At 61.9% G+C, this 26971-nt stretch overlaps 1 protein-coding gene across 2 annotated transcripts; it reads right to left on the reverse strand.

Annotated features, from left to right (window-relative positions):
* Window positions 1-1394: 1394 nt before the first annotated feature.
* Window positions 1395-20078, reverse strand: HNF1B (HNF1 homeobox B; the record flags this gene model as incomplete). 2 transcript variants are annotated; one of them, XM_084299832.1, is made up of 9 exons in its annotated part: window positions 1395-1415; window positions 3091-3209; window positions 3837-4028; window positions 4120-4252; window positions 6935-7098; window positions 13222-13463; window positions 13844-14030; window positions 15330-15529; window positions 19741-20078. In XM_084299832.1, the coding sequence occupies 9 exons, from the start codon at window positions 20076-20078 to the stop codon at window positions 1395-1397; spliced, it is 1596 nt and encodes a 531-aa protein (XP_084155958.1). The 2 variants fall into 2 exon arrangements, with proteins under 2 accessions (XP_084155958.1, XP_084155957.1); XM_084299831.1 differs by having other exon boundaries at window positions 13844-14108.
* Window positions 20079-26971: the final 6893 nt, after the last annotated feature.

Consider the following 26971-nt stretch of genomic DNA (forward strand, 5'->3'; position numbering starts at 1 on the left):
CACCGCAAGCAGGGGGAGGCAGCCCTGGGACTGGCGGTCTGAGGCTGCCGGGGTGCAGGAAACATCCCGTGCCCTCAATCCGGAGTGAGCAGGGAGGAATTTGGGTCTGTGGGAACTCAGGGCTCTTCCAGCCTGCTTCTTCAGCACCTCTCGGAGGCGACGCTGCCACAGCGAGAGCACCGTGGTTACTGCTGAGGGGGGAGCCAGCCAGGCTCGTCAGCAGCAGCGGAAAATAAGGCACCTACACTGGCTGCTTTCTGGGCAGGAGACGAGGCAGTGACCGGGCACCCATCCCAGCAGCATCCCATGGAGAGGAGGAGAGGCAGAGGGTCTCCAAACCCCATCTGAGGACGATCCCACCAGCACCTCCTGCCGCCACATCCCCTCGCACAGCACAAGAGCCACGGGCTCCCCTGGCAGCCGCCGGTGCTCTGAGCTTCCCGGCAGTGTGGTTGTGTGGCTGGGGCTGCTGAGTGCTTCCCCACCCCACAGCAGCCCACTTTAGTGCCCCCCAAATCAGGCAGCCCCCGAGCTTTTGGGGTTGCCATCAGCAGCCAGCTGCTGGGGCTCTGCTCAGCACCAGCACCGTGCCGGGGGGGGGACACACGTGTGGACTGGTGCTGCTGGACCGGTGTCCTCACACAGGCACAGGGCTTTCCTTGTGGGCTGGCTCATTGAAAGGAAGAAGGGAAATACAAAACCAACAGCATACTCAGCTCTGACCTTTACCAAAAAAAAAAAAAAAAAAAAAAGGGAGAGAGGAGGTTCAGGACCAATATATACAGATGGGGGAATTGCACTTAATTACAGTAGTTTACATCCATTGGACAAAATTTACTTCTTTTATATAAATCTTTATGTATAGGAGTGGGGACAGGTGAGGATGGAGCAGACTGTACCTATATTTACAGTTTAACTGGCTCAGTTCAACAGCTCACACGATTCCTCCTTCCGAGCGCCAAGTAACAGACCCAAGTCCCTCTCAGTCCGTCGGGCAGAGGAGTGTAACTTAAATACGATCCGTCCTCCCCTGCTGCCACCTCTCAGGGCAGCTCCTTCCTATTTCCTCTGGAGATCCAACGGCCTCTTGGAAGGCAAATACTTCAGAAAAAAAAAAATTAAAAAAATGATAAAAAATAAAAAAAAAAAATCCTCAAGACACATCTCGGAAATACTGCGCGGAGGGGAGGAGAGGCGCGGTCCCTGGGCAGGTGCCCACGGTTGGGGCTCGGGCCGGTCCTGGCGGGGTGCTGAGCCTCCGGCTCCGTGTCGGGGCAGTGGGCTCCTCGCTGCGGCGCTGGGCTTCTCTGCGGCTCGGCGCGCGGGTCGCCCGCGGGATGTTGTGGAAAATAAAGTTCCCGTTGCTATGTGCAAAGGCAGCGAGGTGTGGAGCATCACCAGGCTTGCAGGGGACACTGGGGAGGGAGAGAGCAGCACGGTGACGGGAGGGTGAGGGCAGGAGGCTCCCCAGGGGGACCTCCTCCAGGCCCCCCGAGCTTGGTGGCACAAACCCCAAGCAAGCCCTGCAGCACCCCCAAAGGTAAAGCAGATTGAAAGCACATTGAGCCAGATATTGCCACCCCCAAAATAATACTCTAAGAGGAAAAAAAAAGGGGCCTGTTTCAGCGATTGTTCTAACAGCCCCTGCCCCGTTCCTGGGGTCCCCCGGTCACCGGTGGGGTGGGGGCCGGCAGCCGCGGGTGACCTTGTGGGCTGGAGCGAACAGCAAACATCGTAACGCGGAGATAAGGAGACGCCAGGAGCCTCCCGTGACATGTCATTAGGGACGGGCTGCGGCTATCAGGTGTTTGCTCACGTAATAAAAATGGTGGCTCGGCCTCGAGCGTTGTCAGAGGAACCGAGAGCTGCGCGCCCCTCTTGCACGGAGGGGACAGCTCGGGGAGGAGCAGCGCAAACGGCCACCACCAAAACCCAAACCCTGCCAGGGCTGGGTGCCACACCAACCATCGCTGGGGGAGTTTTGCACCCATCCCAGCCCCATCTCCCCGCTCCTGCACGGAGAGCCCTTCTCCTGCTTTAATTAAATCGTGAGGGCAGGATGGAGGGAGGAAAACGAGCGAGCCCCGGGCAGCGCCACGTCAAGGTAGGCTGACCGCAGCCCGGCGGCGGGGCTGCCCAGGCGCTATTCCCATGCGAGGGACATTTCCTGTGTGCGGCGGGCTCGTTTCGGCAAGCCGGCATCAAAGCCAGCCCGTGGCAGGAGAGCACGATTAATCAGGGGGAGTTCGGGCTGAGCGCACAGCAGATGGGCCGATAAGGCCGCGCGGAGGAAATGGAGCTCCCGAGGAGCCCGGCCGCGCCTCGCCGCCCCCACGCCGCCACGCGCAGGGCAGCGCTCGCCCCACGGAGAGCAGGAGCCTGCAGCGAGCCCCGCCGGAGCACCCGGTGCCATCACACTTCTGCCTTCCCCCATGGGACACCCCGGGCACCCCGAGCCCCCTCGGTGGCCCCAGCCCCTTCCTTTGCCCCCCGAGCAGCAAGCGGTGCCGAGCATCCGCAGGGAGGTCCCGCAGCAATCCCACGCTGTATTTACTCTGCGCTCATTGCAGGCATTTTTTTCCTCTCCACTGTCAAAGCTGGGTAAGAAAGTTTATCTGCATACAAGTTCAAGGCTCTCTCTTATTTATCTAGCAATCAATAAGGGCCGCATATTTCCCACAGTCCCCAGAGCCGGCTGGTAGAAAGGGGCCATTGTCTGAGGAAGGCCTCGCGCACCTGATTTGAGCCGGGATAAGTCCTGTGCCGGCACGGGGCAGATAAAGTTTGGGGCTGGGGCCGCCACGCACCCAGCTCCAACCGATCCCAGCTCACCCCGGCCACGAAGGGCTGGAGCCAAACCCCCGGAGGATGCCCCAGCCCCTGCAGCTGAGCGTGGCCTCAGCCAAGCGCTCACTATCCATCACGGCCACTTATCACACGTGTCCCCATCACGCTTGCCATCCGCAATAGGGTTTTTTTGCAGCCCACTGAAGGTGTTTGGCACCGCAGGGCTCGTCCTCAGCCAGGACACGCAGCGCAGGTGGGACCCGAGGAGCAAACACCCCGAATTACCCCAGCCCCGGCCATTACCTGCTTACTGGAAGACATGTTGGTGAGCGTGCTGATGCTGCTGGTGTCCGTCACCACCATCGCCGAGGGGAAGCGGGAGGTGTGGGAATACTGGGGAGGCTCCTGCTTGTGTGCATACACTGCGGAGAGAAGGGGGACAAGCGGCCGTCACGGAAAAGCCACCCAGAGCCTTGGAAGAGGAGCAAAGCAGGCAGACCCTGCACTGCACAGAGGGGTGCGTGGGGATGGATGCTGTGCGGACAGGGACACGATAAAACAAGTGGGAGGAAACTGCTGTGCGCCTCTAAATGGCCACTTTCTCGGGTACCAGCTCACCCAGGGAAAACACCGTGGACTAAAGGATGGGTGAAAAGGCCGAGCTCAGCACAGCCAGGTGCTGGAGCAGTGCCGGGACAACAGGGGAGCCAGAAGGGGAAGGTTTGGCTTCTGCTGACCACCTCCTCCAGCAAGACCGGAGCAATAAGCAATTCGTAGCTACATGAATCCAGAAGGAAAAATAATCTTTGCACAAAGTGCTGGCAGGGAGCACGGCCAGCCCGGGAGCAGTGCGGGTGATGCAGCACAGCGGGTGGCATGGGGGCAGAAGGGGACGGAGCAGGGCGCATACACCCCACCCCGGCTGGCACCCAGGGGAGCGAGCAGCACATGATCAGGGGCAGGGGCACGCAGGAGGAGGCAGAAACCCGTTTCCCATCAATTTAATCTTCCAGGTGCTCCCCAGGGCAGCCGCCCGGCCGGCCCCTTACTGTGCGAGTTGGGCAGCTGGGTGACGGTGGCCATGAAGGGCTGCTGGGCCATGTGGCTGGGCGACTGCTGCATGAGCGGCTGCTGGTGCGGGCTGTGCAGCTGCTGGGAGAACTGGACGGGCTGCAGGGCCGCCAAGCTGCCGGCCACGCTGTTGATGACCGGGACGCTCTGCGCCTGCGAGGTGTTCAGACCTGGAGGAAGGGACAGAGAGGGGACGGTGAGCGCCGGGGTCCCCAGCGCGCCGCGGGAGGGGGTGCGGAGGTGTCCCGGGGGTGTGCTTACTCTGTGCGATGGCCATGACTCCCGAGAGCGGCGTCATGATGAGGTTCTGGGACTGCTGCGCGTTGTGGTGGGACAGGCTGTGGATGTTGGTCAGGGTGCTCACCGGGGGCAGCCCGCCGCCCGACACGGAGATCTGCCAAGGAGCAACACAGAAAGAGACATCAGGCACACGGCGAGGGCTGCTCCCGGCTCCCCGACGCGACCCGGACGCAGCAACCCCAAAAAACAGGGATGGGGGGGGTGGAAAAAGCGCCTAAGAGCTAAGCAGGCTGTGGCCACACTGGGCACCTTTCAGTGAGGCACCCTGGGGCTGCAGACCCTGGCTGGGACTCCTGAACACCGCGTTAATAAATAGCAAAGCAGCAGCGGTGCAAAGCTCCCCTGGAAGCGGCTGCCAGCGCTCCAGCAGAGCACAGCGCCGGGCACAGGACGCGTCCCAGGCGTTTGCCATTGTGCTGGCCAGGTCCAAGTTCCTGCAGCTGGGGACAACTGAGGACTCTCAGCACTCATTAACTTCCAGCCGTCACGGTTGTAGAGGGAAGTGGGAAATATAAACCTGGGAATCTTACAAGAAAAGACAAAAAAAAGACCTGGGTGATCTTCTTAGTCATCACTTTTATGGAAAAAAATCCTGGTTTAGGGTCTGCAGCCACAGCGTGCAGATGGGCAGTGCAGGTGAGGTGGCCAGAGCCGGCTCCCTGGGTTTGGGGTTGGTGCGTGATGGTCAGACACACACAGAGATCCTTGGAGCGTGCTGGGAGGGCTGTGTCAGTCCCTGGTATAAACAGGGGCACAGCAGTGCTTAAGTATTGCTGAATTACTGAGTCGCTGCTTTACTGAGCTCTCCTAACCCCTCTGATGGAACCTCTTGCACCGAGCAGCTTCGATCCAGGTCTCGGAGCCATCCTTTGGGCTCTCCGTGTGACACTCCTCGACACCGGTCCCAGCGCCTTGTTTATTTTGCCCATTGAATTTGAGATAGCCTCATTGCGATTGAAACATCAATAAATTCCAGAGCACGAGGGTGACTCATGCTTCCTTATCCAGTACTTTCCACTTTCAGAGTTTCTTCAAGGCCAGGTCACACCACGCCGCGGTGCACGAGCCGCTCACCTGCAGCCTGGGCACATTTCAGGGGGAGTTGGGCAAAAGAGCTGCTCCCAAAAGAGGTCACCTGGAGAGGGCAGGACTGGAAAAGATCCGCCAAGCACTGGACCATTGCAGGGGGCTCTCTGGGGCTACAGGAGCAACACAAAAGCATGAAGGAGGGAAACACCACAGCTGTCTGCACCCTCCGTAGCACTCCTCCCTAAAACACGACTGCCTTCAGATGCAGCGATTTCCTTGGCAGCTTTTGGTTTCATGCGGGGTATTAAAGGCACATGTTTACTTACTAGAAACCACAGCCTACAGCATATTTTTATTAAATAACTTGCAAGCACTAGCTAGCCTTGCTTAAAGATCAGAGATAAGCTGGCAGAGCTGCTGGGGAACCAGAGCAGCCCCAGACGGCACTGTGCAGTGGGGATAATTCAGCAGGGCTCTGCCTGCCTGTGCCTTTAGCAGGCTGCTTCACCCCCCTGGAACCCACTGCACTTCCGAGCAGCCTTCTGCCACGCGAGGGAAGCTCCCCTCCCCGGGGGGCTCCTGTCCACCCCAAAAAAAAGGGGCTCCAGCAGAAGGAGCTGGCTGGGGTGTGCCGAGAGCTCTGCGTCACCGCGCTCCTCGCACGGCTTTGTCCTCTCGCCCCCCACCCTGCACTGTCGGTGCCTGCTGCTGCCTTCAGTCGTGACTCATTTTATGACTTCAAGGCTCAGGGTTACGAGGCTCAACACACCCCGAGGGAGGCATGGGTGTGCTCAGGGCGCATGGCAAGGGAGCGTGCTGCGGGGCTTGGGATGGCCCTGCAACGCTTCCTCTGCCTGGAGAAGGGCGCTCGGCGTCCCCGGAGCTGCACCCGAGCCGTGGGGCTGCAAGGAGCCCCTGGTGGGGGCGAGCAGAGGGAAAGGCAGAGCAGGGAGCTGCAAGAAGAAGGAGCCCAGGCTGCAGGAGGTAGCGCCCAGCCAGCAGGCTTGTGGGGACGCACAGCCGACGGCCCAGGAGGGACAGTCCTGCGAAAATGGAAGTGAAAACCGGGGCAGAGCAGGGCTGGCCCCGCTGCCAAGGGCCATGCGTGACTTTCACTTTCAGCAGGAAAACCTCCTCCCGGAAGAGCCGCAGGGCAGCCAGGCAGCACAAAGCTGCACCAGCCCGCTGCGAGGGAGCGCCGTGCTCCTGTCCCATCCCGTCCCGTCCCATCCCATCCCATCCCATCACATCCCATCTTGTCCCGTCCCGTCCTGTCCCTGCCCGCATGGCCCGGCACCAGCACACGGCCACGCACAGCACCGGGGGCTGGCACCGTCCTGGCACGGCCGGGCAGGAAAGAGCTTCCCAACAAAGCTCCGAACCCGGGAGGGCTTAAGGAAAAGTAATGAATGAGCATTTTATCAACGCCCGTGTCATCGGCAGGGGAAAGCAAACAGTGATCCACCCAGAGCGCAGCCAGTCAGCGAGGCATGCGATCGATGGGAGCGGAGCGGGCTCTGTCAGGTTTATGGGCTGTGTTTGGGGAACATGCGGGGCCACGGGGCCGCGCACCGCGCTCGAGGCGGGCGCTGGGGACGGGCACGCGCCCGCGCCACGGCCCCAGCCCCACAATGCCCCATTGTTCGGCGCAGGCCGCGTGTGAAACCCGGGGAAAGCGTGTTTGCTTTGCCCGCTGGGCCCTCTTATCTTATCAGCGCCGCCGCCACAATCAGCCAGGTGTACTCACCATTTTACCGTCGGGAGAGAGCAAACCATGGCCTGGGTCCAAGCCGGCCGGGGAGACCTGCTGCAGGACCGCCTGGCTGGTGGTGACCATGGCACCGCTGCCGTGGTGGCTGATGGCCCCCGAGGATGCCGCCTCGCCGCCGGCCGCCTGGCTGTACCGGACCCCTGCAAAACAGCATCAGGTGTTGGCATCACCCGCGGGCACCCCGGTGAGGGCACCCCCCGCCCGTGCTGCCCCCCAGCCCTCCCAGGGTGTGCAGTGCAAGGATGCAGCACACAGAGGTGCGAGCCCGCTGAGTGATGAGCAGGAGGGGGGCAGCAGGCGATGTGCCCCCTCCTCCTGTGCTGCTTTCCAGCCTCTCCCCAGCCCCATCTCCTGAGGTTGTCCAGGGAAAATGAAGCTGAGGGATACCAAGCGCCCAGAGAGTGCTGCAGCTCCCCGAGGAACCCAGCCATCCCTGATGCCCACGGGGCAGAAAGGGGCTGCCCCCATCTGACCCATCCAGCCCACAACAGGCACCCTTCTGCACCCATCCACGCCCCTCGTGCACAGTGCACACCCATGTGCAACCTCTGCCGTGCCCGAACGACGATTGCCCTCACTTTTTTCTCAGCCTCTCCTGCATCCCATTTCCCTCTCGACTTGCTCTTGACAAGTGCATGATTAACAGAGAGCCGCAGGAGGACAGAGGGACCAGAAATGCAAACCTCCAAACCAGAGCGCAGCCTGACACCGCCAAGGAGTGAAATCTGGCTTGAGCGCAGGTCTTCAATATAAATATATTTAATTTGGCTAAAAAGCCCTGCACTGATAACCATATGATCAGCCGTGTGTCATGGAAAGGCATCTACAGATCACAAATAATTAACCGAGGAAAACCCGCGGGAAACAAAAGCGTCTTTTACACGGGTGCCCTGACAACTCTGGTGAGAAGCCATTCATTACGAGGAGCCCAGCACCGGGCTCGCAGCCGGGTTCACTGAACTCCCCAGAGATCGAAGCGAGGGCCCAAATCTCTCCTGGGACTGAAAATCACCAGCAGCAACCTCTGTGAGCATCATCTGCCCCAGCCAGAGCCAGGCATGAATGGTGACCCCAGCCACCACGTGGGCACCTTGAGGACCTGTCCCCAAACTGACAGCTCCACGCGCCCAGGTCGAGGGTCTTTGTCCTGGGGTCTTGGGGCTCTTTCTGCCAGGTGCCAGGAGCCCTTTTGGCACGGTGGCCAAAGCCCTGAGGACCTGGAGCTTCAGAGGCAGCTCCGTGCAGGCTGGCAGGTTGCAGGTCTGCAAGGATGCTCCAAGGGCTGCTCTAAAACCTCTGAGTAAAGGAAGAAGAAACATCTGAAATAACCCATAACTTGAGTCTGGCCGCTTTGTGCACGAGGCCCCAAAAGCAGCAGATAGAGCACCGCAGGCTACCTGCTGCCATCACCAAAAGCACGGAAAAGTCACCCTTTAATTGCCTCCAAATTTTCAACGTCAGCTGGTTAAACATGTCCCGCAGATAGGAATCTCCCCGCGATGTCTGGTTCCTGATCATTTCCCAGCAAACCCCTTTATCCCTGATAATACAAGAATGTCCTCTGGCAGGTGGATATTTGCCGGTACGAGTGGACGTCCCAGCCATGAGCAGGGTAAACATTACTCAACCGGGGCACTGTCACCACATTCTTCCCCGCGGCCCCGGCCTCGTGCAAAGTGTGCTTCAGCCGCTGCCGGTCTGAGATCCTGCAGCGCTGCTCAAACAATGGGAGGGGAGATAAAATAAAGCCCTTTCTTCTCACAATGGTCTTAAAGATAGACGAGGAGCGCAGGCGGCTCCGGCTGGAGATTAAATTATAGTTTCTGCGCCGATGAAATAGTGATTGAATTGGCTACGGAAGAAACCCGAGGCGTGTTTGAGAAATGCAGGACCGGGTGAGACCTCGCCCCTGAGGGTGAGGGTCTGTAAGGTTTCAAGCAGTGACACCGCGAGGGAGGGATGCCGAGGTCTGCTAAGTGCCAGGGCGATCTTCCCCCCTTTTGGCTTTTGTGAAGCTTTCAGTAAGGACAAAATTTGACACCCCAAATCACGCCGTACCCACTTCAGCCAAGACTCACAGAATTACAAAGCTGTCTTTAAAAAGTAGGCGATGTTAAAAGCTGATTTTCTAGCTTTTCCCTGCAATCCTAAGGACGAGACTGCTGTTTGAGAAGCGATAACCACCGCCGAGGTGTCTGAGTAGTCTGGCGGCCGAGGCTTGGGCAGGGTAAGGGCTTTCCCGTCTGCTGCAGCTAACTTGCAAGGCTTTGGGAAGCCACCAACTATTTTTTTATTTTTATTTTTTCATTCCTAGAGCGGGATGGCTATTACTGCTGGTTGTATGCCCTCGCTGTCGGGCTGGATTTTGGCAGATTTTGGTTGGCATCGGGAGGCTCCCGCTGCTCGGTTCCAACAGCGCTCTGGGCGATGGAGGTGCCGTTTTGCTCTGCTCCCCGCTGACCTCCTGCCCAGTCCCACCTCAACCATGGCCATGGGGAGATGGTGGGGCCGTCCTGTGGCTCTGAACATAGGATCTGTCCCCTGACACCACGCCGGCCCCATTTGCTGCCCCCACTGGGGCGCACAGCTCCCTGCTGGGGGGCTTCACGTCCCGCCTAAGCTCAGGGTTTATGGCACGGCGGGCCAGGCGGCTGCACAGAGCTGGGCACGATTGTTGTCCTGCCGCTCTCCTGTGCTTGAAGCAGCCCCAGCACAAGATTTATTCCTCCTCAGCCTCTCCCCATCCAGCTCTGCGCAGCCGCCCCGGAGAGGAGCCTGCCCGTGAATCACTGTTAATGGGCCTGCCCGCGGAGCCTGCGCCCTTAAAGTCTTTTTTTTTTTTTTTTTTCCTCCAACTGGAGCTACAGCCATAATATAAAAGTCTGTTTATGGGACCCGGCTATTGTTTGGCCCCCGAGCTGCACAGCCCGTGAAACGTTTTACTGCTTTCCCATGTTTCCAGACAAACCGCGGGGTCTGGCTCCCGTAGCCTTAACCCTGTGTTTCAGCCCCGCGGCCGGCACCCCCGGCTCTGCGGGGTGCCAGAGCCCGTCCCCGAGCCAGCACATCCCGAGGCACATCCCCAGGAGCATCCCAAAGAGCATTCCGAGGCACATCCCGAGGCACAACCCCTGGCAGCAGCTCACACCGGCTGTGTTTTCACCCGGAGCCTCGCCGACACCCCGCAAATCGCCGATTTTGGGGCTGCCACTCAAATTGTCCCTAAAGTGTTAATCTTGCTCAGTTACAGAGGTGCATAGTTTATATCCATTATAAACCTGTTTATTGGGACTGGACCCTCCCATTTTGCTGCTGTCATAAAGCCCTAATTACCCCCCATAAAACCGGGAAAAGCTCCTAACAGCACACCGTACCCACCGAGCTGCACAATGAGCGCAACAGTAAAGAATTACAACGGCTGGCACCGGGTCCACAGCCAGAACCAGCACGTACCCCACGGCTATCAAAGAGCAACTTGAAAGATCCAGATATAAACTGATGTACCTCTGGACCAGGGTTTTATGGACAGGCTTTTCTTTAAGGAAAAAATAAAAATAAAAAATTAAAATCACCCAAATTGCCCTCGCGGTTCACCGAGAACCTGAGGGCGTGGGACTGAGTTATTTTTATATTTGTACGTAGGTCTGTAGAGATATCTAAAATCTGTATCGTGTATATTCAGATATATATAACATTTTTTATTATACGCATGCATGTGAAGGATGTCTGCTGTGTGGGCACTGCCAGACGGATGGGGCGGGCGGGGGAGATGCTGCGGGGCCGGGGCTTTGCGGGGCACCCCGGGGCCCTTTGTATGCAGTGGGAACACTGGGGAGGGGGGGGACAGCACGTCACCTAATCTCGTCAATGCACTGATTGTCTTTGGGGCTCTTGAAGATAAAAATGGCATAAGCCAGAGTCTATGGCATGGCACCGAGGCAGCGAGATAAAGCCCTGAGTGACCTTCAAGTCAAACAGGGAACCGAGATCACTGATAATGCCCTATAGGAAGGGAAAAGTCCAGAGTCTGAGAAGCCTCCGAGATAGGCTTGAAGTATTTACCTCCAAATAGTTAAAAACTCCGGCCTGAGACCTGGCTCGGGGTCCCCAGGAAGAGGCTGGGAGGATGCCCGACTTTTCCAGCTCTTTCCCCATGCCCCTGGCCGTCACCCTGCCCTTTTTGGCCGGGCAACCCCCAGGCGATGCTGGTGCCCGGTTTTTGGAGCTGTTCTGAGCTGCCCCTTGCAGCCAGCCCCACCGTTCCTTTCCCTGGCAGAGGGGCAGGACGCGGGGCAGCATCCCCACGCTGTCATTAAGCTGTTAAGGAGGCTCTGAGGGCTCCAGACAGCGCCACACAGGGTGCAAGGGCAGTTCAAATCCCAGCACGCGCAGCCACGGACGGGGCCAGCACCTCTCGGAGGACCCGGAGCTGCTTTGGGGGCTGCAAGCCAGCTGCCACGCAGCTTGTAGGGCCCGAAATGCCACCGGCTCTGATGGACCCCAACACAGGCACTGGCTGAGATCCATCCCAGCCTCCTGCTCCAAAAGCTGCCTGCAAAACCCCTGGACAGCCCTCGCCGTGCCCACCTCCTCCTCCTCCTCGGTGAGGCTGATGCGCAGCAGCGCTGGCCGCCAGCAAATCCCCGCGGCCGAGCCCTCCTGACCCCTCCGTGGCCATCACTCCTGCCCGGCTCAAAAGCCCCTCCGAATGGGCTGTCATCGGCCCTATAGCCGCGGCCGGCTCCTGCTGGCCCAAGCTCGGGTGGGAAAATAAAGGTTTGGGCTTAACGGCCCCGCAGCCCCGAGATAAATGCCCGCGGGTGCAATAATTGCTGTCCCCTAATAGAAGGAAACAAAGGCTCTCGCGGGGCGCCTGCATGCGCGCTGGCAGGACGGGGGCACATCAAAGGCAGCGGGGTTCGTTCAAAGCCCCGGCTTAATTGTCAATTAAGCATGCACGGGGGGGACAACGCCATGACAACGCGGGGCTGCATGCTGGTGCGGTATTGTAAAGCCCGGCGGCCGACACAGAAAACAGCTGATTTTGCTGACAATGTGCTTGTAGGGCACCTTGTAAGCAATCAGCCGGTGACAGGAGGGCAAACGTCCGCCCGGTCCCGCCATTGTGCGGGGCATTCCTGGGGCAGGGTCACGCCGTGGTCACCGCGGGGAGAGCTGCGCCGGGAGCCGGGGCTGCCAGCGGGGCAGGTGGGACGTGGGATGTGGGGTGCTCTGCGCCCCATGGGCGTCCCCACACGTGGAGCCTGCCTGGGGGTCCCACAGCACCTGGGACGGTCCCGTCCCCAGCTCTCAGCACCCTCTCCCCATGCCTGTGGGACTCTCCGGACACCACTTCATTTAATTCTGCTCCGGGATGAGGCTGGGGGCTTGCAGGGACAGCTCCAAGAAGGGGCTGGTTTTTGGCTCCCCAGCCGGGCTGTGCGGGTGCCACCCCAAGAGGGTGCCGGCGGTGTTTGGGGTGCATCGCCCCCAGCCCCACGGCCCCGCGCTGACCCCTCACCGCCCGCTCTTGTTTGCCGGGGCTGGCGGCTTTGGAGTGCAGATTGCAGGTAGCGGCACAATGGGGATTGTTCTCCCAACAATGCCTCTTGCCCCACGCTGCGGCCGCCGCCGGGCCCTCCCTGATTACCCTCCCGGCGGCGTTATCTCCTGCTTCAATCCCCCCGGCTGCACACACCGGGGGCAGAGGGGAGCCCGGCCGCGGGGCTTGGCGCAGACCACCCGTGCCATTAGCGTGCCCCCAGGGCGAGCCCTGTGCCCCCCGGGGCAGTTTTCCTCCCCCCAGCCCTCCCCGCCCGCATCCCCGCCCCTGCCCAGCCCAGCCCAGCCCGTTTGGGGACGCTGTCAAATTGAGCCAGCCAAGCAAACACCCATCTGTCCTCAGCAGGATGGCAAGCCAGCCCTCGCCACGTGGCTCGCCCGGCCACAGGGCTGCAGGGACAGCGTTCGCTCCTCTCCACACCCAGCGAGGCTGCGGAGGGACCGGGCTGTCCCCGTACCGGGTGCTGAGCAGGGTCCCACCCCACGGCCGAAGTGTCTGTGGCCCGTTTGCCAACTGGGAAACTGCACCAAGAGCTCAGCTACGTCGCTGCCCCGTGGCCAACGTGGGCAGCACGGACCATCCTCCCTCCGAGGCCATCACCACCGTGGCTGTGCACGGCCCCAAGGGTCCAGCACCCCTTTCTCCAGGAGAAACGGGGGCCAGCGCGGCGACTGCTCAGCGCCACCACCCCGGGGCTTACCTGGCATCTTGCTAGGGGGCGAGGCGCTGGGCTGGTTGTGGTGGGGGGAGCCGTGGGACAGCAGCAGGTTCATGCTGTGCGGGGGCTGGCCCGAGCTGTAGGCGTCCATGGCCAGCTTCTGGCGGAAAGCCTCCTCCTTCCGCCGGTTGGCGAACCAGTTGTAGACGCGCACCTCCGTCACCAGGTTGGAGCCGAGCCCGTGAGCCTTGGAGGGAGACACCCCTCGCTGCAGACACTCGGCCCTGCGTGTGCGAGGGGACACGTTGGAACAAGGCTGCTGCTGGGGAGCCCCCCAATGCACGGGGGGCCTCGAGTGGAAGGGTGAATTTGGGGGTGTTTGAGCCCTCCCTCAGTGCCTGCCCGCGCTTCCCGATTGCATCCACGGCACAAAAGCCACCCCACCTCCCTCTGACCTCGTGGCATCCCCAGCTGTAGCAGGGAGCTTTCTCAAGTCTGCACGCTGCCCCCGGGGGGGGCCAAAGCAAGGTGAAAACAGTGCTGGTGGCTCAGCGACACCGTGCCACTGGGGCTGCTGTGGGTCTGCGAGCCGTGAGCCCGGCACCACGCGTGGTTTTTGGAGGAGAGGCTGCGGGGAGGCAGAGGAGCAGCGGGCGGCCGTTACCTGTTGCACTCCTCCACCAGCGCCTCTCGCTCCTCCTTGCTGGGGTTCTTTTGGCGGTCGTAGGCTTGGTACAAGATTTGCTGGGAGGCCGGCCCCCACTTGAAGCGGTTGCGGCGCATCTTCTTGCTGGGGGTTTCGGAGCAGGCGTCGTCGAGCTGGCCAGCCCCCTGGTTCTGCTGATTGAACTCTGGAAAGAGAAACAGCAGCTGATCCTGACTGCTTTTGTCTGTCCTATTTCCACAACCCTGGACTGTCTGGTTGAACTCTGAAAGAGAAAGGAGCAGACGTCACCCGGCCTGTAGCCGCCGCTCAGAGTCACCGTCACGCGCGGCGGCAGCCCCCGGACCCCTCCCTGCTCCCCAGACCCCCTCCTGCCACCCCCAGCCCCCGGCCCCGGTGTTTTTTGGTGCCGGTTTGGGGCACCCCGGCACCGGCCATGCACGCAGGCAGGGGCAGCGGGGTTACGACCGACCCGGACGGGTGTTTAATGGGGAGGCATGCGCAGGGCATGCATATTCATGGTGGGGCTCTGCCGGCCTGCGCTTGTTCCGGGAGGAATTTTGCAAGCCAGGAGCCAGGCAGGGCACACCGAAGCCCCCCAAAATGAGCTTTCGGCCACCACAGAGCCCCCTCCTCACACGCTCGCCCTACCCCTGGCTCGGGGAGCTGGGGGCTCAGCCCTGCGCCCCCGAGGTGTGCGCCAGGGGTGACCTTCCCCGCGTCCAGCCGGGCACTTGTCACCGTGGCAGTAAAGGGAGATTAATGGCAGGGTTTTATTATTCTCAAGGTTTGCGGGGGAATTCTCCCTCTTTTTGTAATGGCTTTTCCCCTTGTGACAACAGAGTCCCAGGCTGGAGCGGGCTCTGTTTGCTTTCACATCTCCAGGTGCGCTTTCAAAGCGGCAGCGCTTGGTGCTGAACCCTTTTCTGCACTTTTTCTTGCTGCATTTTGCATCCTTTTGGAGGAGCAGGGCTGGCGGGGGGCTCTGTCATGCTGGACAGGGCCCTGGGGGATTAAAGGAGCCCTGCTCTGGGTGCTTGGTCAAAACGGGCTGTTTTAAGTAACTCCGACTGCCCGAGACCATGCTGCAGGTACAAATCATTTATTATTTTTTTTTTCTTTCCTCTCTCTTTACTTTTTTGCCAAGGAGTTGCAGAAAACGAGCGCGCTCGAGAAGCACAGAGAGGAAAAAGGGGGCAGAGGTGGGAAACGGATCGAATGGTGTGCGACCATCAGTCGCTTTCCCAGCTCTGAGGAACGCAGATACGCAGAAACCGAGACGTTCAGAGGAGCTCAGGGCAGCGTCACTGCGACCGAGGGGGGCTCCCACCCGCTTTTCCTGCAGCCCAAATGGATTTATCTCATAATAAACGTGTCGGGGAGGACCTGGCGAGGGTGGGGGGAGCCCAGGGCTGCCCTCTCCCAGCACCGGGGAGCCCCCCGCCCCGCGGCGCTCGCCCCAGCCCCGTCCCCGCCGGGTACTTACGCCGCAGGATCTCCCGCTGCTTGCGGACGTACCACGTGTAGAGGGCGGCCCTCTTCTGCGTCTTCATGGGGGTGCCCTTGTTGAGGTGCTGCGAGAGGTGCGACTGGTTGAGGCCCGTGACGTCCACCACCTCCCGCTGCGGGATGTTGTGCTGCTGCATGTAGCCCTTGATCATCTTCGCCGCCCGCCACGGGTCCTCGCTGCGGGGTGGAGGAAACGAAGGGTTAAGCTTCCCCCAAATTTGCCTTTTTTTTTTTTTTTTCTTCAACAGAAGCCTGTTATGATCACCACAAACCCACTGGTATTGGTGGTAGACAAATGTTCTTGCTGCTTGCCCTGGGCTGAATCCTCTTTTAGGAGGGCACAAAATCCCCCAGCCGTGTCCTTCGGGGGAGGCACCCACTGGCCTCCATCCCCCCCCCCCCCCGGGCTGAGGCTGAGGAGCAGAAAGCCAAAGCAAGAGAGCAAACCCAGGGGGCCCCCAGGATGGAAAACCCCAAGCGAGTAATTTTAAGTCAGTCTCGAATATTTTTCACCACTTGGATTTGGCTCCGGCACGATCCAGTTGCAAAATGGCTCTTCCCTAAATATGCGTTCCTTTGGTGTCCTTGTGCTAGCTGGCACCAGTTTAGGGAACAAACCAAATTATGGCCAAAAATAAAAATGCTGCATGCGTTCTTTCAGCTCCGATGAAAGCAAAATGCAGTGGGAGGCAAACAGGCCGACACACCTGCACCGAGAGCCCCGGGTTTAGGACCCCCGGGTTTGTCCTGCAGCCCTCGAGGACGCTGGGCTAAAAGGAACTGCTTTAAAACTGAAAAATCGGCGTGGAACCTAAACCTGGTCACAGTCGTGCACTCAAATAATGAGATATTCTAAGGCTGTACTTGGAATAACCGTCCAAATGCTTTTCCAATTCATTAGTTATTTTGGATCCTTCAACTTGTCAAGGGGAAAAAACCCAACGAGGAGATTTCTTACTTTTTGTCCCGAACGCGGCACAAAAACAAAGCTGTTTGGACCCAAAGCAAAAGCACCCAACTGCAAGCAGCCCGCTGGGTGGAGGGGCACTTTGTCGGCTCCCCGGCCCTGGGGCAGGAGGGCACGGACCCTTTTGGAGGACGTTCCCGTGCCCAAAGCCCATTGCCCCGCTGAGCGCAGCGGGCTCGGGCTGCGGCACCTTTTGTCCAGGTGCCTCCAGGGGCTTTTTCACCTGGAGGAGGACCCGGAGACCCTTCTCCTTCCCACACACGGTGTCCTCAGTACGGCCCTGGCTGCATTATGGACCCATGGAGCTGTAGGGGCGCACAGCGGCGCTGCCCTCGGTGGGCTCCCCCAGCACGGACATTACCCAGGTGGGCACGACACAGCCTGCAGCCCCTTCCCGCATTAAATTACCCACCAAGACATCACCAAAGCAGCACGGAGACAGGGCAGCGTGTTTTTTGGGGCCACGCACAAGGAGAACTCCTCTCACCGCAGGTTTCCTGCGGGCGCTCGGCCCCGCTCCCAGCAGGGAGCGAAGCAGGGCACGAGCCGAGGGGCTGCACGTGGGCTTCCCTCCCCAGCAGCTCACCATGCCCACCTGATCCTACTAATTACTGGTTACTAATAAGTTAATGGGACAGAGCTCGTCACCCTTTCAGGACAGCAGGCTGGCCCACGGCTGCACTGAGGGCATCGCTTTTACAGAGCTAAATCCTGAGCCAGCGCAACAGAGCGCACTACCAAAAGGGAAAGAGAGAGATTTTAGGTTACAGGCGTGACTTCCGAATTGAAATTAAATTTGGCAACGTTTTGGCTGAAAAAAAAAAAAAAAGATAATAATAATAATTACGTGAGCATGAGAAAAAAAAGTCCACAAATTTCCTTTCATTTTACAACTTCATTGAGGGCTTCCCTCGGGTATTTCTGGTGTGTTTCTCACTTACGCTTTCAAAGCAATTTTTCAGCTCTTAATTTCTGAGCAACGTTTTTCTTTACAAATCAATTTGACCGTATGCAAAAGGGTTAAACAACCTGAAACCAAACCCAAACATTTTGTTTCATGTTAAACAAAATGTTTGGACTTGACCCAAAATGAAACGTTTGAGTGTTTGTTTGCCTCTTTTCCCTTTTTTTTTTTTTTTCGGTTAACCTAAAAAGGCAGAGAGGAAAACATTTTGATTCAACACAAACCCTTTTTTTTTTTTTTTGTTCCGTCACCAAAATGAAAATCTCATTAATTGCCCAATCTTCATCAGGACTTTACACGCAGGAAAAACAACGACCCAGAAGCGCTTGGTAATACTGGAGAAGCAGTTCGTAGCCCTCGCTCCGCAGCCCTTCTCCACCCTGTGCTGCCCCTGGCATCAAGGAGAAGCTTTTTTTTTTTTTTTTTCCTGCCCAGAATTAACCAGGATGAAGCCCGGCTGCGAACGCCGACCCAGGGCAGGCACTTCCCAACCCAGCCTCGTGCCCGTCCCTCTCCCCAGGACCCCCCACCCGCTCGCCCTCTTTGTCAGCCTTGAAAACAGGTAAATACACTCAACATCCTCGGAGAAATATGCCAAGAATTTATACACATGGATTATAAACCCGGCTCCCTACATCGGTGATCTATCTAATCTGCATCTCCCTGTGCACACAGCGCGGAGCAGAGCTCAGAGGCGGGGGGTCCACAGCCACCCCTTCCCCTCTGCCCCGGGCACGTTTTGGAGAGGGTTTTGGCCTCCCCACCTGGGGGACTCCCCCCGGTTCCCCTGCGGCACCATCCCCATTTTTTTTCGGGTGCTGCAGTGATCGATCTCTTGCCCTGTGCACCCAGCAGGGCCACTGGAGCCTGGCCGGGAGGGAGCCGTGGGGCATCTCGCCCCGGAGCTGGGCTCTGCACCCCCGGCACCACTCTCTAGGCTCTGCGAGGAGCCAGGCTCGGTGCTGCCCTCAGTGCCACGCTGCCCCGGCACAGAGCTGAGGACATTTGGGCCCCCCGAACGGGCCGTAGGGACGCCCAAGCGAACGTGGTGCAGGTGGGCAGCCAAGCCCAGGGCACGCTGCTGTCCCCAAAACGAGCCCTGGGGCTGAGCACCCCGAGGGGCACGGGGACAGCCCGTGACCGAGCCGAACCCAGGGCCAGGAGGCTGGGGCTGCGGGGTGGCAGCAGAGCAGGGTTTCGCCCCAGCGTGGGGCTGAAACCGATGGCTCCCGACGCCTCTACCTTGGCTGCCTCTCCAAGTACAAAGGGCTCTCTTAGAGCAAACACAAGCTCTTTGCAAAAGGCTCCTCAGGGACATGTGCCTGCTCTTGTTTGCACCAAAGGCAAACTTTGCACAGGAACACCTGTGGGAGAGCAGCGACGCGGGGCAGAGCCCTCCCTGCGCCTCCGGTGCCACCCGGGCACCCCAGGGCCGGGCACAGCGGCAGGCGGAGGGGAATTGGGGACAGGCAGAGCACCCAGCGGCACGCAGGAGGGGTGGGTGGGTGCCCGGGTGGGTGCCCGGGTGGGTGGGCACCCAGCTGAACAGCCCTACAGTGCTGTGCCCCTCAGCAAACTTTGGGGCCAAGCAGAGCCCTGGCACAGGTGCCACCACCCAGCCCCGTCCCCAAAAAGCTGGGGGCTGCCCAGCCTCACACTGGGGCAGGCTCCGAGCACCGAGCACGGCACCCACGGCACCTCCAGCACCCACCACAGCGCTGGCTCTGTCCCGGTCCCTCCTGAAACACCCGGGCATTGGGGGCTGGCGGAGGGGCACACGGCGGCACAGCCCCCGGGGGGAAAGGCTCAGCGCGGCCCGTCGGGACCCCTGGGGACGGGAGGGACCCGGGGATGGCCCCGCGGGGCTCCCAGCGCGGTTCCACCGGCCCCGGGTGCGCAGAGGGGGCAGCCCCGAGCGGCACAGCCCCGCTGCCCCCCTCCGGCACGCTCCCTGCCCGTGCCCCCACGGGCCCGGGGCTGCTCCGCCGTGCCCCGACGGCTCGGCACGGCTCGGCACGGCAAGACACGGCACGGCTCGGCTCGGTTTAGCTCGGCTCGGTTGGGCTCGGCCCGGAGCCGCATCCCCGGGCCGTGCCGGGTCGGGTTTGGGGGTTTCCTCCTTCCCCCCTCCCCGCCTGGTTTACAACTCGGGCAATGAATAACCCGCCTCTCCGCTCACCCTAATCGCGGCCCTTTGTGTATCTTTCTGTTGATGATTTATAGAAATAAATTAATAACGCCCCGGGCTCCACGTGCTGCAGTTTATGTTTCATCTCTCGGCGCGGATGCAGGACGGAGCCCGGCACCCCCGGCCCCGCCGCTCGGGGCGGCCGCGACCACCCGACGGCGGCCCCGAGGTGTCCCCGAGGAGTCCCCGGGGGTGTCCCCGCCGTGTCCCCGCGATGTCCCCGCGCTGTCCCCGCGCTGCCCCCGCCCCGCCCGCCCCCCCGGCGGTACCTGATCATCCTCTCCACCTCCGCCCGCTGCTCCACGGCCTCCTCGGTGTTGAGCGTCTGCAGCTCGCGGAGGATGGGCGGCGTGTCGAAGTCGTCGCCGTCCTCCGAGCCCTCGTCGCCGGACAGCTTGCCCTTGCCGTGCCCGTTGGCGAGCGGCGGGTAGGCTGCCTTGCCGTCGGGGGGCCCGCCGGGGGACAGCGGCAGGCTCTCCAGCTTGACGCCGAAACCGGCGGCGGGCACCATGTCCTCCAGGGCGCGGATCAGCCCCTCCTTGGTGGCCCCGGAGCTGAGCAGGGCGCCCAGGAGCTCCCGCTGCAGGGCGCTCAGCTGGGACACCATGGTCCCGGGGGGCTCCCGGGGGCTCCCGCCGCTCTCCCCGCTTTCGGCCCGGCCCGGCCCGGCCCGGTCCGGCCCGGCCCGGCCCGGCTGCCCCCGGCACCTGCCGCTCCGCCGCAGCTCCGCTCCGCCCCGGCCGCCCTCTACCAAGCCATGCCGGCCTCCATTAGGCAATATACCTTATGCAAATCAGCGCCGGGAGGCCTCTCCTCCGGCAGCCGCGGGGGCGGCCGCCGCCCGGACCCCGCGTCCCCGCCCGCCCGCCCGTCGCGGCCCGGCCCCCGCGCCCGGCTCGGCTCGGCCCGGCCCTTATCGGCCGCGTTGGGACGGACTTTGCCCGGAGAGGCAAAGACGGAGGCCCCGGAGCAGCGGAGCGGCCGCGGGGAGGGCGGCGGAGAGGGCCCGGGGAGCCCCGACGGCGCGGCCGGCAGCGGGAGGGCCGGAGCCACGGCGGCCGTCGGGGTGCCGAGCCCTGTGCCCGCCGTCGGGGCGGCCCCGGCCGCGCTCCGCAACGCCCCGACGGCGGCCCCGGGCCCCCTCCGTCCTCGTCCGGGGCTCTGCGGTCTCCCCCGGGCCCCCCCCGGGCTGCGGGACCCCAGGGCTCTCCGCCGCGGGGGTCCCGTCGGGGTGCCGCCGGCCGGCAGGAGGGGCTGGGTGCGGACACGCCGCCCTTCTGATGGGGTTTTTGGGGGGGACCCGCGGCGGGTTAGCGGATGGGACGGTGCGGGGATGGGGTGCTCGGGGACACGGAGCCCCCACGGAGCCCTGAGAGCCGCGGGGGGAGCAGGGGGCAGGTCTGGGAGTGGGCAGAGGGGGAAACCCAAACTCCGGGACCTGAGCGCAAGGTGCTGTCCTCACCCGGTGAACACACAGTGCCAAAAGCTCAACAAATTCACCTAACCCAAAGCAGACGGGAGGGCAGGAGAGGCACCACCACACCACCGAGCACGATGTGCAGGGCTCCTGGACCCCGCAGGGAGGGCCAAGCAATGTCCCAAACCTCCCCCTGTCACCCCCTGCCCCACCAAAGTGCTGTCAGCCTGGTCCCTTCGGCTCTGGCTTGGCTGGGACCTGGACGTGAGCCCCTGCGGAGGAGGAGGGCTCCAGTCCCACCACTTCCAGCCCAGATTCAGACTTTTGCGGGGTGTGCAAAGCTGTAGCTGCCCTGGGAGTCCCAGAAAGCCCTGGCAGCCCCCAGGTAATAGCAGGGGGCTCTGCTCCCAGTGGATTCCACCAGGAAAAAATGCCCCTGGGAACTGTGTGGCTCCCAGCAGAGACAGGAGGAGGGAAAGGAGAAGCCCTGAGCTGGGAACGCGCCGTGCCCATGTCCAGGAGCGTGCACGTTGGGAGCTGCTCTGGTGCGTCAGGGGACGAGGCCGTGGGGCAGTTTTGGCCCCAAAGGTGCAGGAGCAGCCTGGGGGTGGGAGTCGGGGGCCAGGAGGGCAGCACAGCACCTTGGCAGCCAAGGGCTGGGGGCAGCAGGGCTGGGGGTCGAGGGTGTCCCCAAATGGAGCAGGAAACCTCCCTGCGTGCCTGGGGGATGTGTGTGCCATGGCTCTGTGGAGTTTCTCCGCAGGCACGCAGCACGCTGAGCACAGCTATGGAAGGGAGGACTGAAAAGACCCCAAAAGCCCCGTCCCAGCTCCAGGCAGCTCCGAGGGGCTCAGCACCCCACTGCGGGAGCCTCCCTGGCTTTACAGGGTGCAGGGACCAGGGGACTGGGCGACTGACCCCACTCTGCCCCACTCTGGGAGGTACCCGCCAGGTCTCCCATCCCAGGTTCTCATCACCAGGATTTGGGCTTAGACCCGGTGCCCCCAGCCAAAGGCTCAGTGGAGGAGCCGTGCTGAGCACCCAGGGCCGTGCCCACCTGCCCACGACCCAGACCCAGCCTGGGAACAGCCTGGCTCGGGCTCCGGGAAGGTCCCCTCATCTCTTTCAAGTGGGCTAGTGAGCTTTGACTTGGTCTTTGCACAGCTTCATGGCATCGCATGATAATAATGTCCTGTCACAGTGGGTGACCTGGACCTTGTCCTATTTCCACACATTTGGAAGCACCTGGCTAATGAAGTGGATATTGTTTTCTGGTCCATCTCTCTCACCCTATTGCTCTTCCCCCTTCCTCCACGCCCAGCTCCTCCGAGCGGTGTCAGGAGCCTTATTGCAATCGGCCCGTTCCCATCGTTGTCCGGCACAGCTCATTAACTCCTCTCAGCAGAAGATCGTGGTCATTACGGCTCGGGGGGCCGCCGGGTGCCCCGCGGGGCTGGGAGCACATAGTTTCCCAGCCAGGGGAAGGCACTGGCCCGGTGTGAGCATCACCCCGAGCTCTCACGTGGAGCTGACCAGGGCTGGGAACAGAGGACAGCTCTCCCCGCTGCAGCCCAGCTCCGTGGCCACCTCCACGCCATCCTGCACACAATTTTTCAAGCCAGCCACACCGCTCGGTGCCCACGAGCCCCCTGAAACCACCCACAGGCAGCCAGCCTGTGTGCCACAGGAGGCTCAGGGTGACCTGGGGGGGCTGCCAGCCTCGCCACCCGCTCCCCCAATATTTGCAGCACCACCCAGGCTCCCAGTATGGAGCCTGAAGCCCCACGGGGTCGGGCGTGGGCAGGGCTGTGGCACAGGGGACTTTGCTCCCGGCTCCCTGTGACCACGTCTCATGGTCCCCCCAGCACAGCCCCGCGCCCACCCTCGCCCACGCACCCTGGGGACGTGGGGGCTGTGCCCCCGGGACCGTCCTCGGTCCCCAGCGCCGCCGGGCGGGGATTTCTCCGACACGACGGGCGAGCCGGGCGCAGCGCCGTGACTCACGGGGCGCCGGGGGAATTCTGCCATGGACGCGCTTACGCATTTTGTATATGCCTCTCATTTTTTCTTCCAGTTTCATTTAACGCCTGAGCGCGTGCAGACACACCGCCTCTGACCTCGTGGGCAGTGGGCAAAAGAGTTCCCACCAAAACAAGGCCATTAAGTCCCCTCGCCGATATTTTTTTCTCCTCTGCCCCCACTTGCGCCGAGATTTTCGCATTCCCTGCCTGCCTCCGCCTCCCCCACAGCGAGGGTGACGTAATGTTTTGTAGCCTTCTCCCATCCCCACCTTTATTAAATATGACCCGCGTTTGATCCCCGCGCAGCGGCGAGGGGAAGCTGTGGTTTCGGGAGGGCTCAGACATGAAAGGCAGAGCTGTGCGCCCTGCCCGGCGCTGGGTGCTGGAGAGGTGCAGAGGTGGTGACAGCCACCGGGACGGTGGCACAGGCACTGCCGCCCCTGCTGCCAGCCTCCAAGGGGCACCCAGGGCTGCTGGCACTTTGGGTTGGGAGGGAAATGTGCTTGCTCCTCGTCCTCTCCCTCCCAGGTGGCCGATGAAGCCACCTCTGTGCTCACGCTTCCCTTTTGGGGACTGTGCTCAGTCAGAGGGGTCTGGTGGGTGCCCAGCTCCGCACTGAGCCCTGCCTGCTGTCCTCTTCCCCATCCCTGTCCCCTTCCACAGCCCGGCCACCAGCTGCATGCTCGTGGTCCCCAGGGCAGAGCAAACCCTGAGGCCACCAAGCCAGATGAGGGGAGCAGACGTGGCTGAGGGGGTGCTGAGCCAGGCGCCAGGTCAAGCGCGTAGAAATGATCCTGGTGCCACCCACGCACACCCCACTCCGAGCGGGGTCAGGGACCCGCAACCAACCCTCCCCTGCCTGGCTTTGGCTTCCACCATGGCCTTGCCTCTCCCAAGGGGGGAGCTGGGGACGTGGTGGCAGCGGGGCCACGGCCGCGAGCCCGTGGGCACGGGGAGGTGGCGGAGGGGTGGGCAGGGGGACAGCCGGCAGCAGCGTTTGTCTGCACTCCCATAATTAATGCTTCTCCCTTACGCTTTGCAAATAACTCGCGACTCTCTTTGTCTGGTGATAAATGGGCCCCTTTGAAGTTCTCCTTTCTCAAAAGCAAAGCAAAGAAACACTTTCATAATCCAGCTTCGCCCCCCTGTCCTTCGCAGGGGCTTTGGTGCTCTCAGGGGGGCACAGCGGCGCTCCTCGCAGACAGCCACCCCCCCCCGGCACTGCTCGGCATCCCCCCGTGCTGTGCCACGCTCACAGCCCGGCCACGTGCCCCCTGCCTTCTTTTGGGGTCCCCGGGGCTGGGATCCCCCTTTTTGGAGCCCAGGGGCTTCCCACAGCCTCCCCAGGGCTCGAGCTGGAGGTGGGTGCTGCATCTGAGCACCCCCGGGGGAGCGGGGACCCTCGGTGGCACGGGTGGGTGCGAACGTGACCGAGCACCCATCCCAAACTACACTCGTGTCCCCTGCAGCTCCCAGCCCACACTCGGGTTATGCTTCACTGGTACAGCAAAACAAGTTCTGCGGGGCTATAAAAAGACATTGAAACCGGGGCGAGCTAGGAGAGCTCGGAGCAGTGCAAATGAAATCAGTGCCAGAGCCCTTGCATATTGTCACCGGGCTTACGTGTCACAGCAAACAATGCTATCTCCCGAGGAATCGCGGCACAAAGAACACCACAACAGCGGCCTAAACCCCAAACAGGGGGTCACGAGGCTGAGCCCATGTCCGAGAGGCTCCCCAAGAGGAGCCCTGGCCCCGAGTGTGGCCGAGCAGCCCCGTGGTGTGTGGCACAGCCCGGCCTCGGCACGGCCCCACCGTCACGGCAGGGTCCCGAGACCCCGTGCCGGGCAGGGAGGCATCCTTGCTTCCCAAAGCACTGTGTCCCCACGCGGGGCACACATTTTGAGCGTGCCATTCTGCTTTATCGAGCAGCCCCTCGTCTGCTGACTTTTTATTAATTTTAAGACAAAGAGGAGGGAAGCGAGCTGGAACCAGCGCGGGAGGAGGGCTTGTTTGCTGGGAAAACAAAAGCAACGGCACCGTGCCTCCGCCGGGGGATGCCGGAGGAGCACCAAGGGCCCCCCTAGCCCGAGCCCCAGTCCCTGGGTGCCCCCGAGCCCCCCCAGCTGTGCCGTGCCCGTGTCACCAGCCCCTCGGCACATGCTGGTGGTGCCCCTTTTGGGCAGGCAAGGGTCCTGGGAGGAGGATGAGCGTGGCTGCGATGGAAAAAGGAAAATAAATCCCAGCGGCCCGTGGGCAGCGTGGGGAAGCACAGCTGGGGGGGCTGCAGCAGGGCCCCAGCCCGGCCACGCACCGAGCCCACCCCAGACCCTTTTCTCCCCAGGACGGGGGTGGCCCCAGGTCCCAGCCCCCAGCGGGGTCCGTGCCGGGCCGTGGGGGAGAGGGGAGGGCAAAAATCAAAAGAAAATTGCAGCGGTCAATGGCGCGGAACCGCGGCGGCCTCGGCGGCTGCAGCGTGACTTTGATTCCCCTATCATAACCCCGAATTAAAAATTCAAGCAATTACTTGCATGGCTTCCCTCCGATTAGGCTGGGCCTCGCGTTCATTAATGCGGGCGCACAGAGAAAAGCCATTAGGGCCGGCGGAGGGGAATGTTTCTCTGAGAACAGTTCCGCTTCAGGAAGAAGCCCGGCGAAAGCCGAATTTCACACATTTCAGAGGCCGCCCAAGCAAGGCCGGCCCCGTGGGGTCCCTGAAAGCCGCCTTTGTCCGCGGGTTTGGGGCCGGGGCTCGGAGCTGGGAGGGTCCGGAGCGCACCGGGGCAGGTGGCGAGCGACGGCACCGTCCTGGGGCCGAGGGCAGCGGCCTCCCGGTGCTCGGCGTCGCCGCCGGGCCTGGTGCTGAGCCCTGAGGCACCGCGACGTTTCCGGCAGCACCGAGCCGGGCTCCTCGCAGTATTTACCCAGCCCAACCCCGCCGGGTGCACGGCCCCGGGTAGCGGCGAAGGCAGCGGCTGCGGAGCGAAGCTCCTCACGCGAGCCCGTCCCCGGTCCCATGCGGCCCAGGCCAATGCTCAAGCAAGATGCGGCAAGTTTCCCACCCAGCGAGCCTGTTTTTATGAGTAGATTTCACGTTTCGCATAGTTTTCTCTCCCCCCTCTCGGCGCAAACCTTTCTCCTGCCCCCAAGGGAGCGGGCACCGGGCTCCTTGGTCGCTCCCTCTCCCGGCCCCCCGTGGCCTCTCCGCGTCTGCCCCCGGTGCTTCTGCCCCCACGGAGCCCCCACCTGGCACCGACCCCGTGCCAGCGCACCCGGCATGCCCGGGCCATCGCGGAAATCTGCGGGACTGAAAAAATGCCAGCACGTCTAGACTGAAATACCAGACTGGGCTCCCGGGGAGCTGCAGGACCCCCCAGGGCAGCGAGGGCTACCGGCATGTGGGAGAGGCACGGGGAGGAGACGTGGCCTCGGCTCCTCGGGGATCTCCGAGCCCTGCCTGGTGCTGCCCGTTCCCGGGGTCCCGGCTGCCCCCCTGGGGTCTCGTCCTGCTGGGGGCCATCCATCAGCAGCGACCCCGGGGCTGCCCCGAGGAGGACTGACAGAGGTTGCAGCAGGGCAGGGAGGGAGAGAAGGAAAAACAGACAGGATAAAAATCACCGAATTAGCGGGTCCCGGGGAGGGACGGCCTGCGAGATAGCACGGAACCATTTTTTAACAGGACAGACAGCGGGCGTGAACCGAGGACCAGCCTCTGCCCTTTGAGCCTGCCACTGGAAGCCACCCCGTTACCACAGCCCCCGTGCCCCACGGTGCTTGGCACTGCCGCTGTGACCCCACCACCCCGGCACCCTGGAACAACGGAGGGGCCGAGAGCCCCCTTTTCCCTCGCAGGGAGAGGAGCAGCGAGGCCACGGGCAGCCCTCCTGCTCTCGGGCCTCTCGGAGCACCCGCGCTCCCCAAGGGGCATCCTGGTGGCTCCCCGCAGCGGGTGCCTTCCTGCCGCCCCGTGGCTTGTGATCCCCGGGGCCCCGGCGATAAGGATCTGCCCCACCCCGGGGGTTTTACACGGGGAGAAGAAAGGTGCCGTTTATTACACGCGGG

The sequence above is a fragment of the Netta rufina genome (assembly GCF_964035555.1).
Source record: "Netta rufina genome assembly, chromosome: 21".
In the NCBI taxonomy this organism is placed as follows: Eukaryota; Metazoa; Chordata; class Aves; order Anseriformes; family Anatidae; genus Netta; species Netta rufina.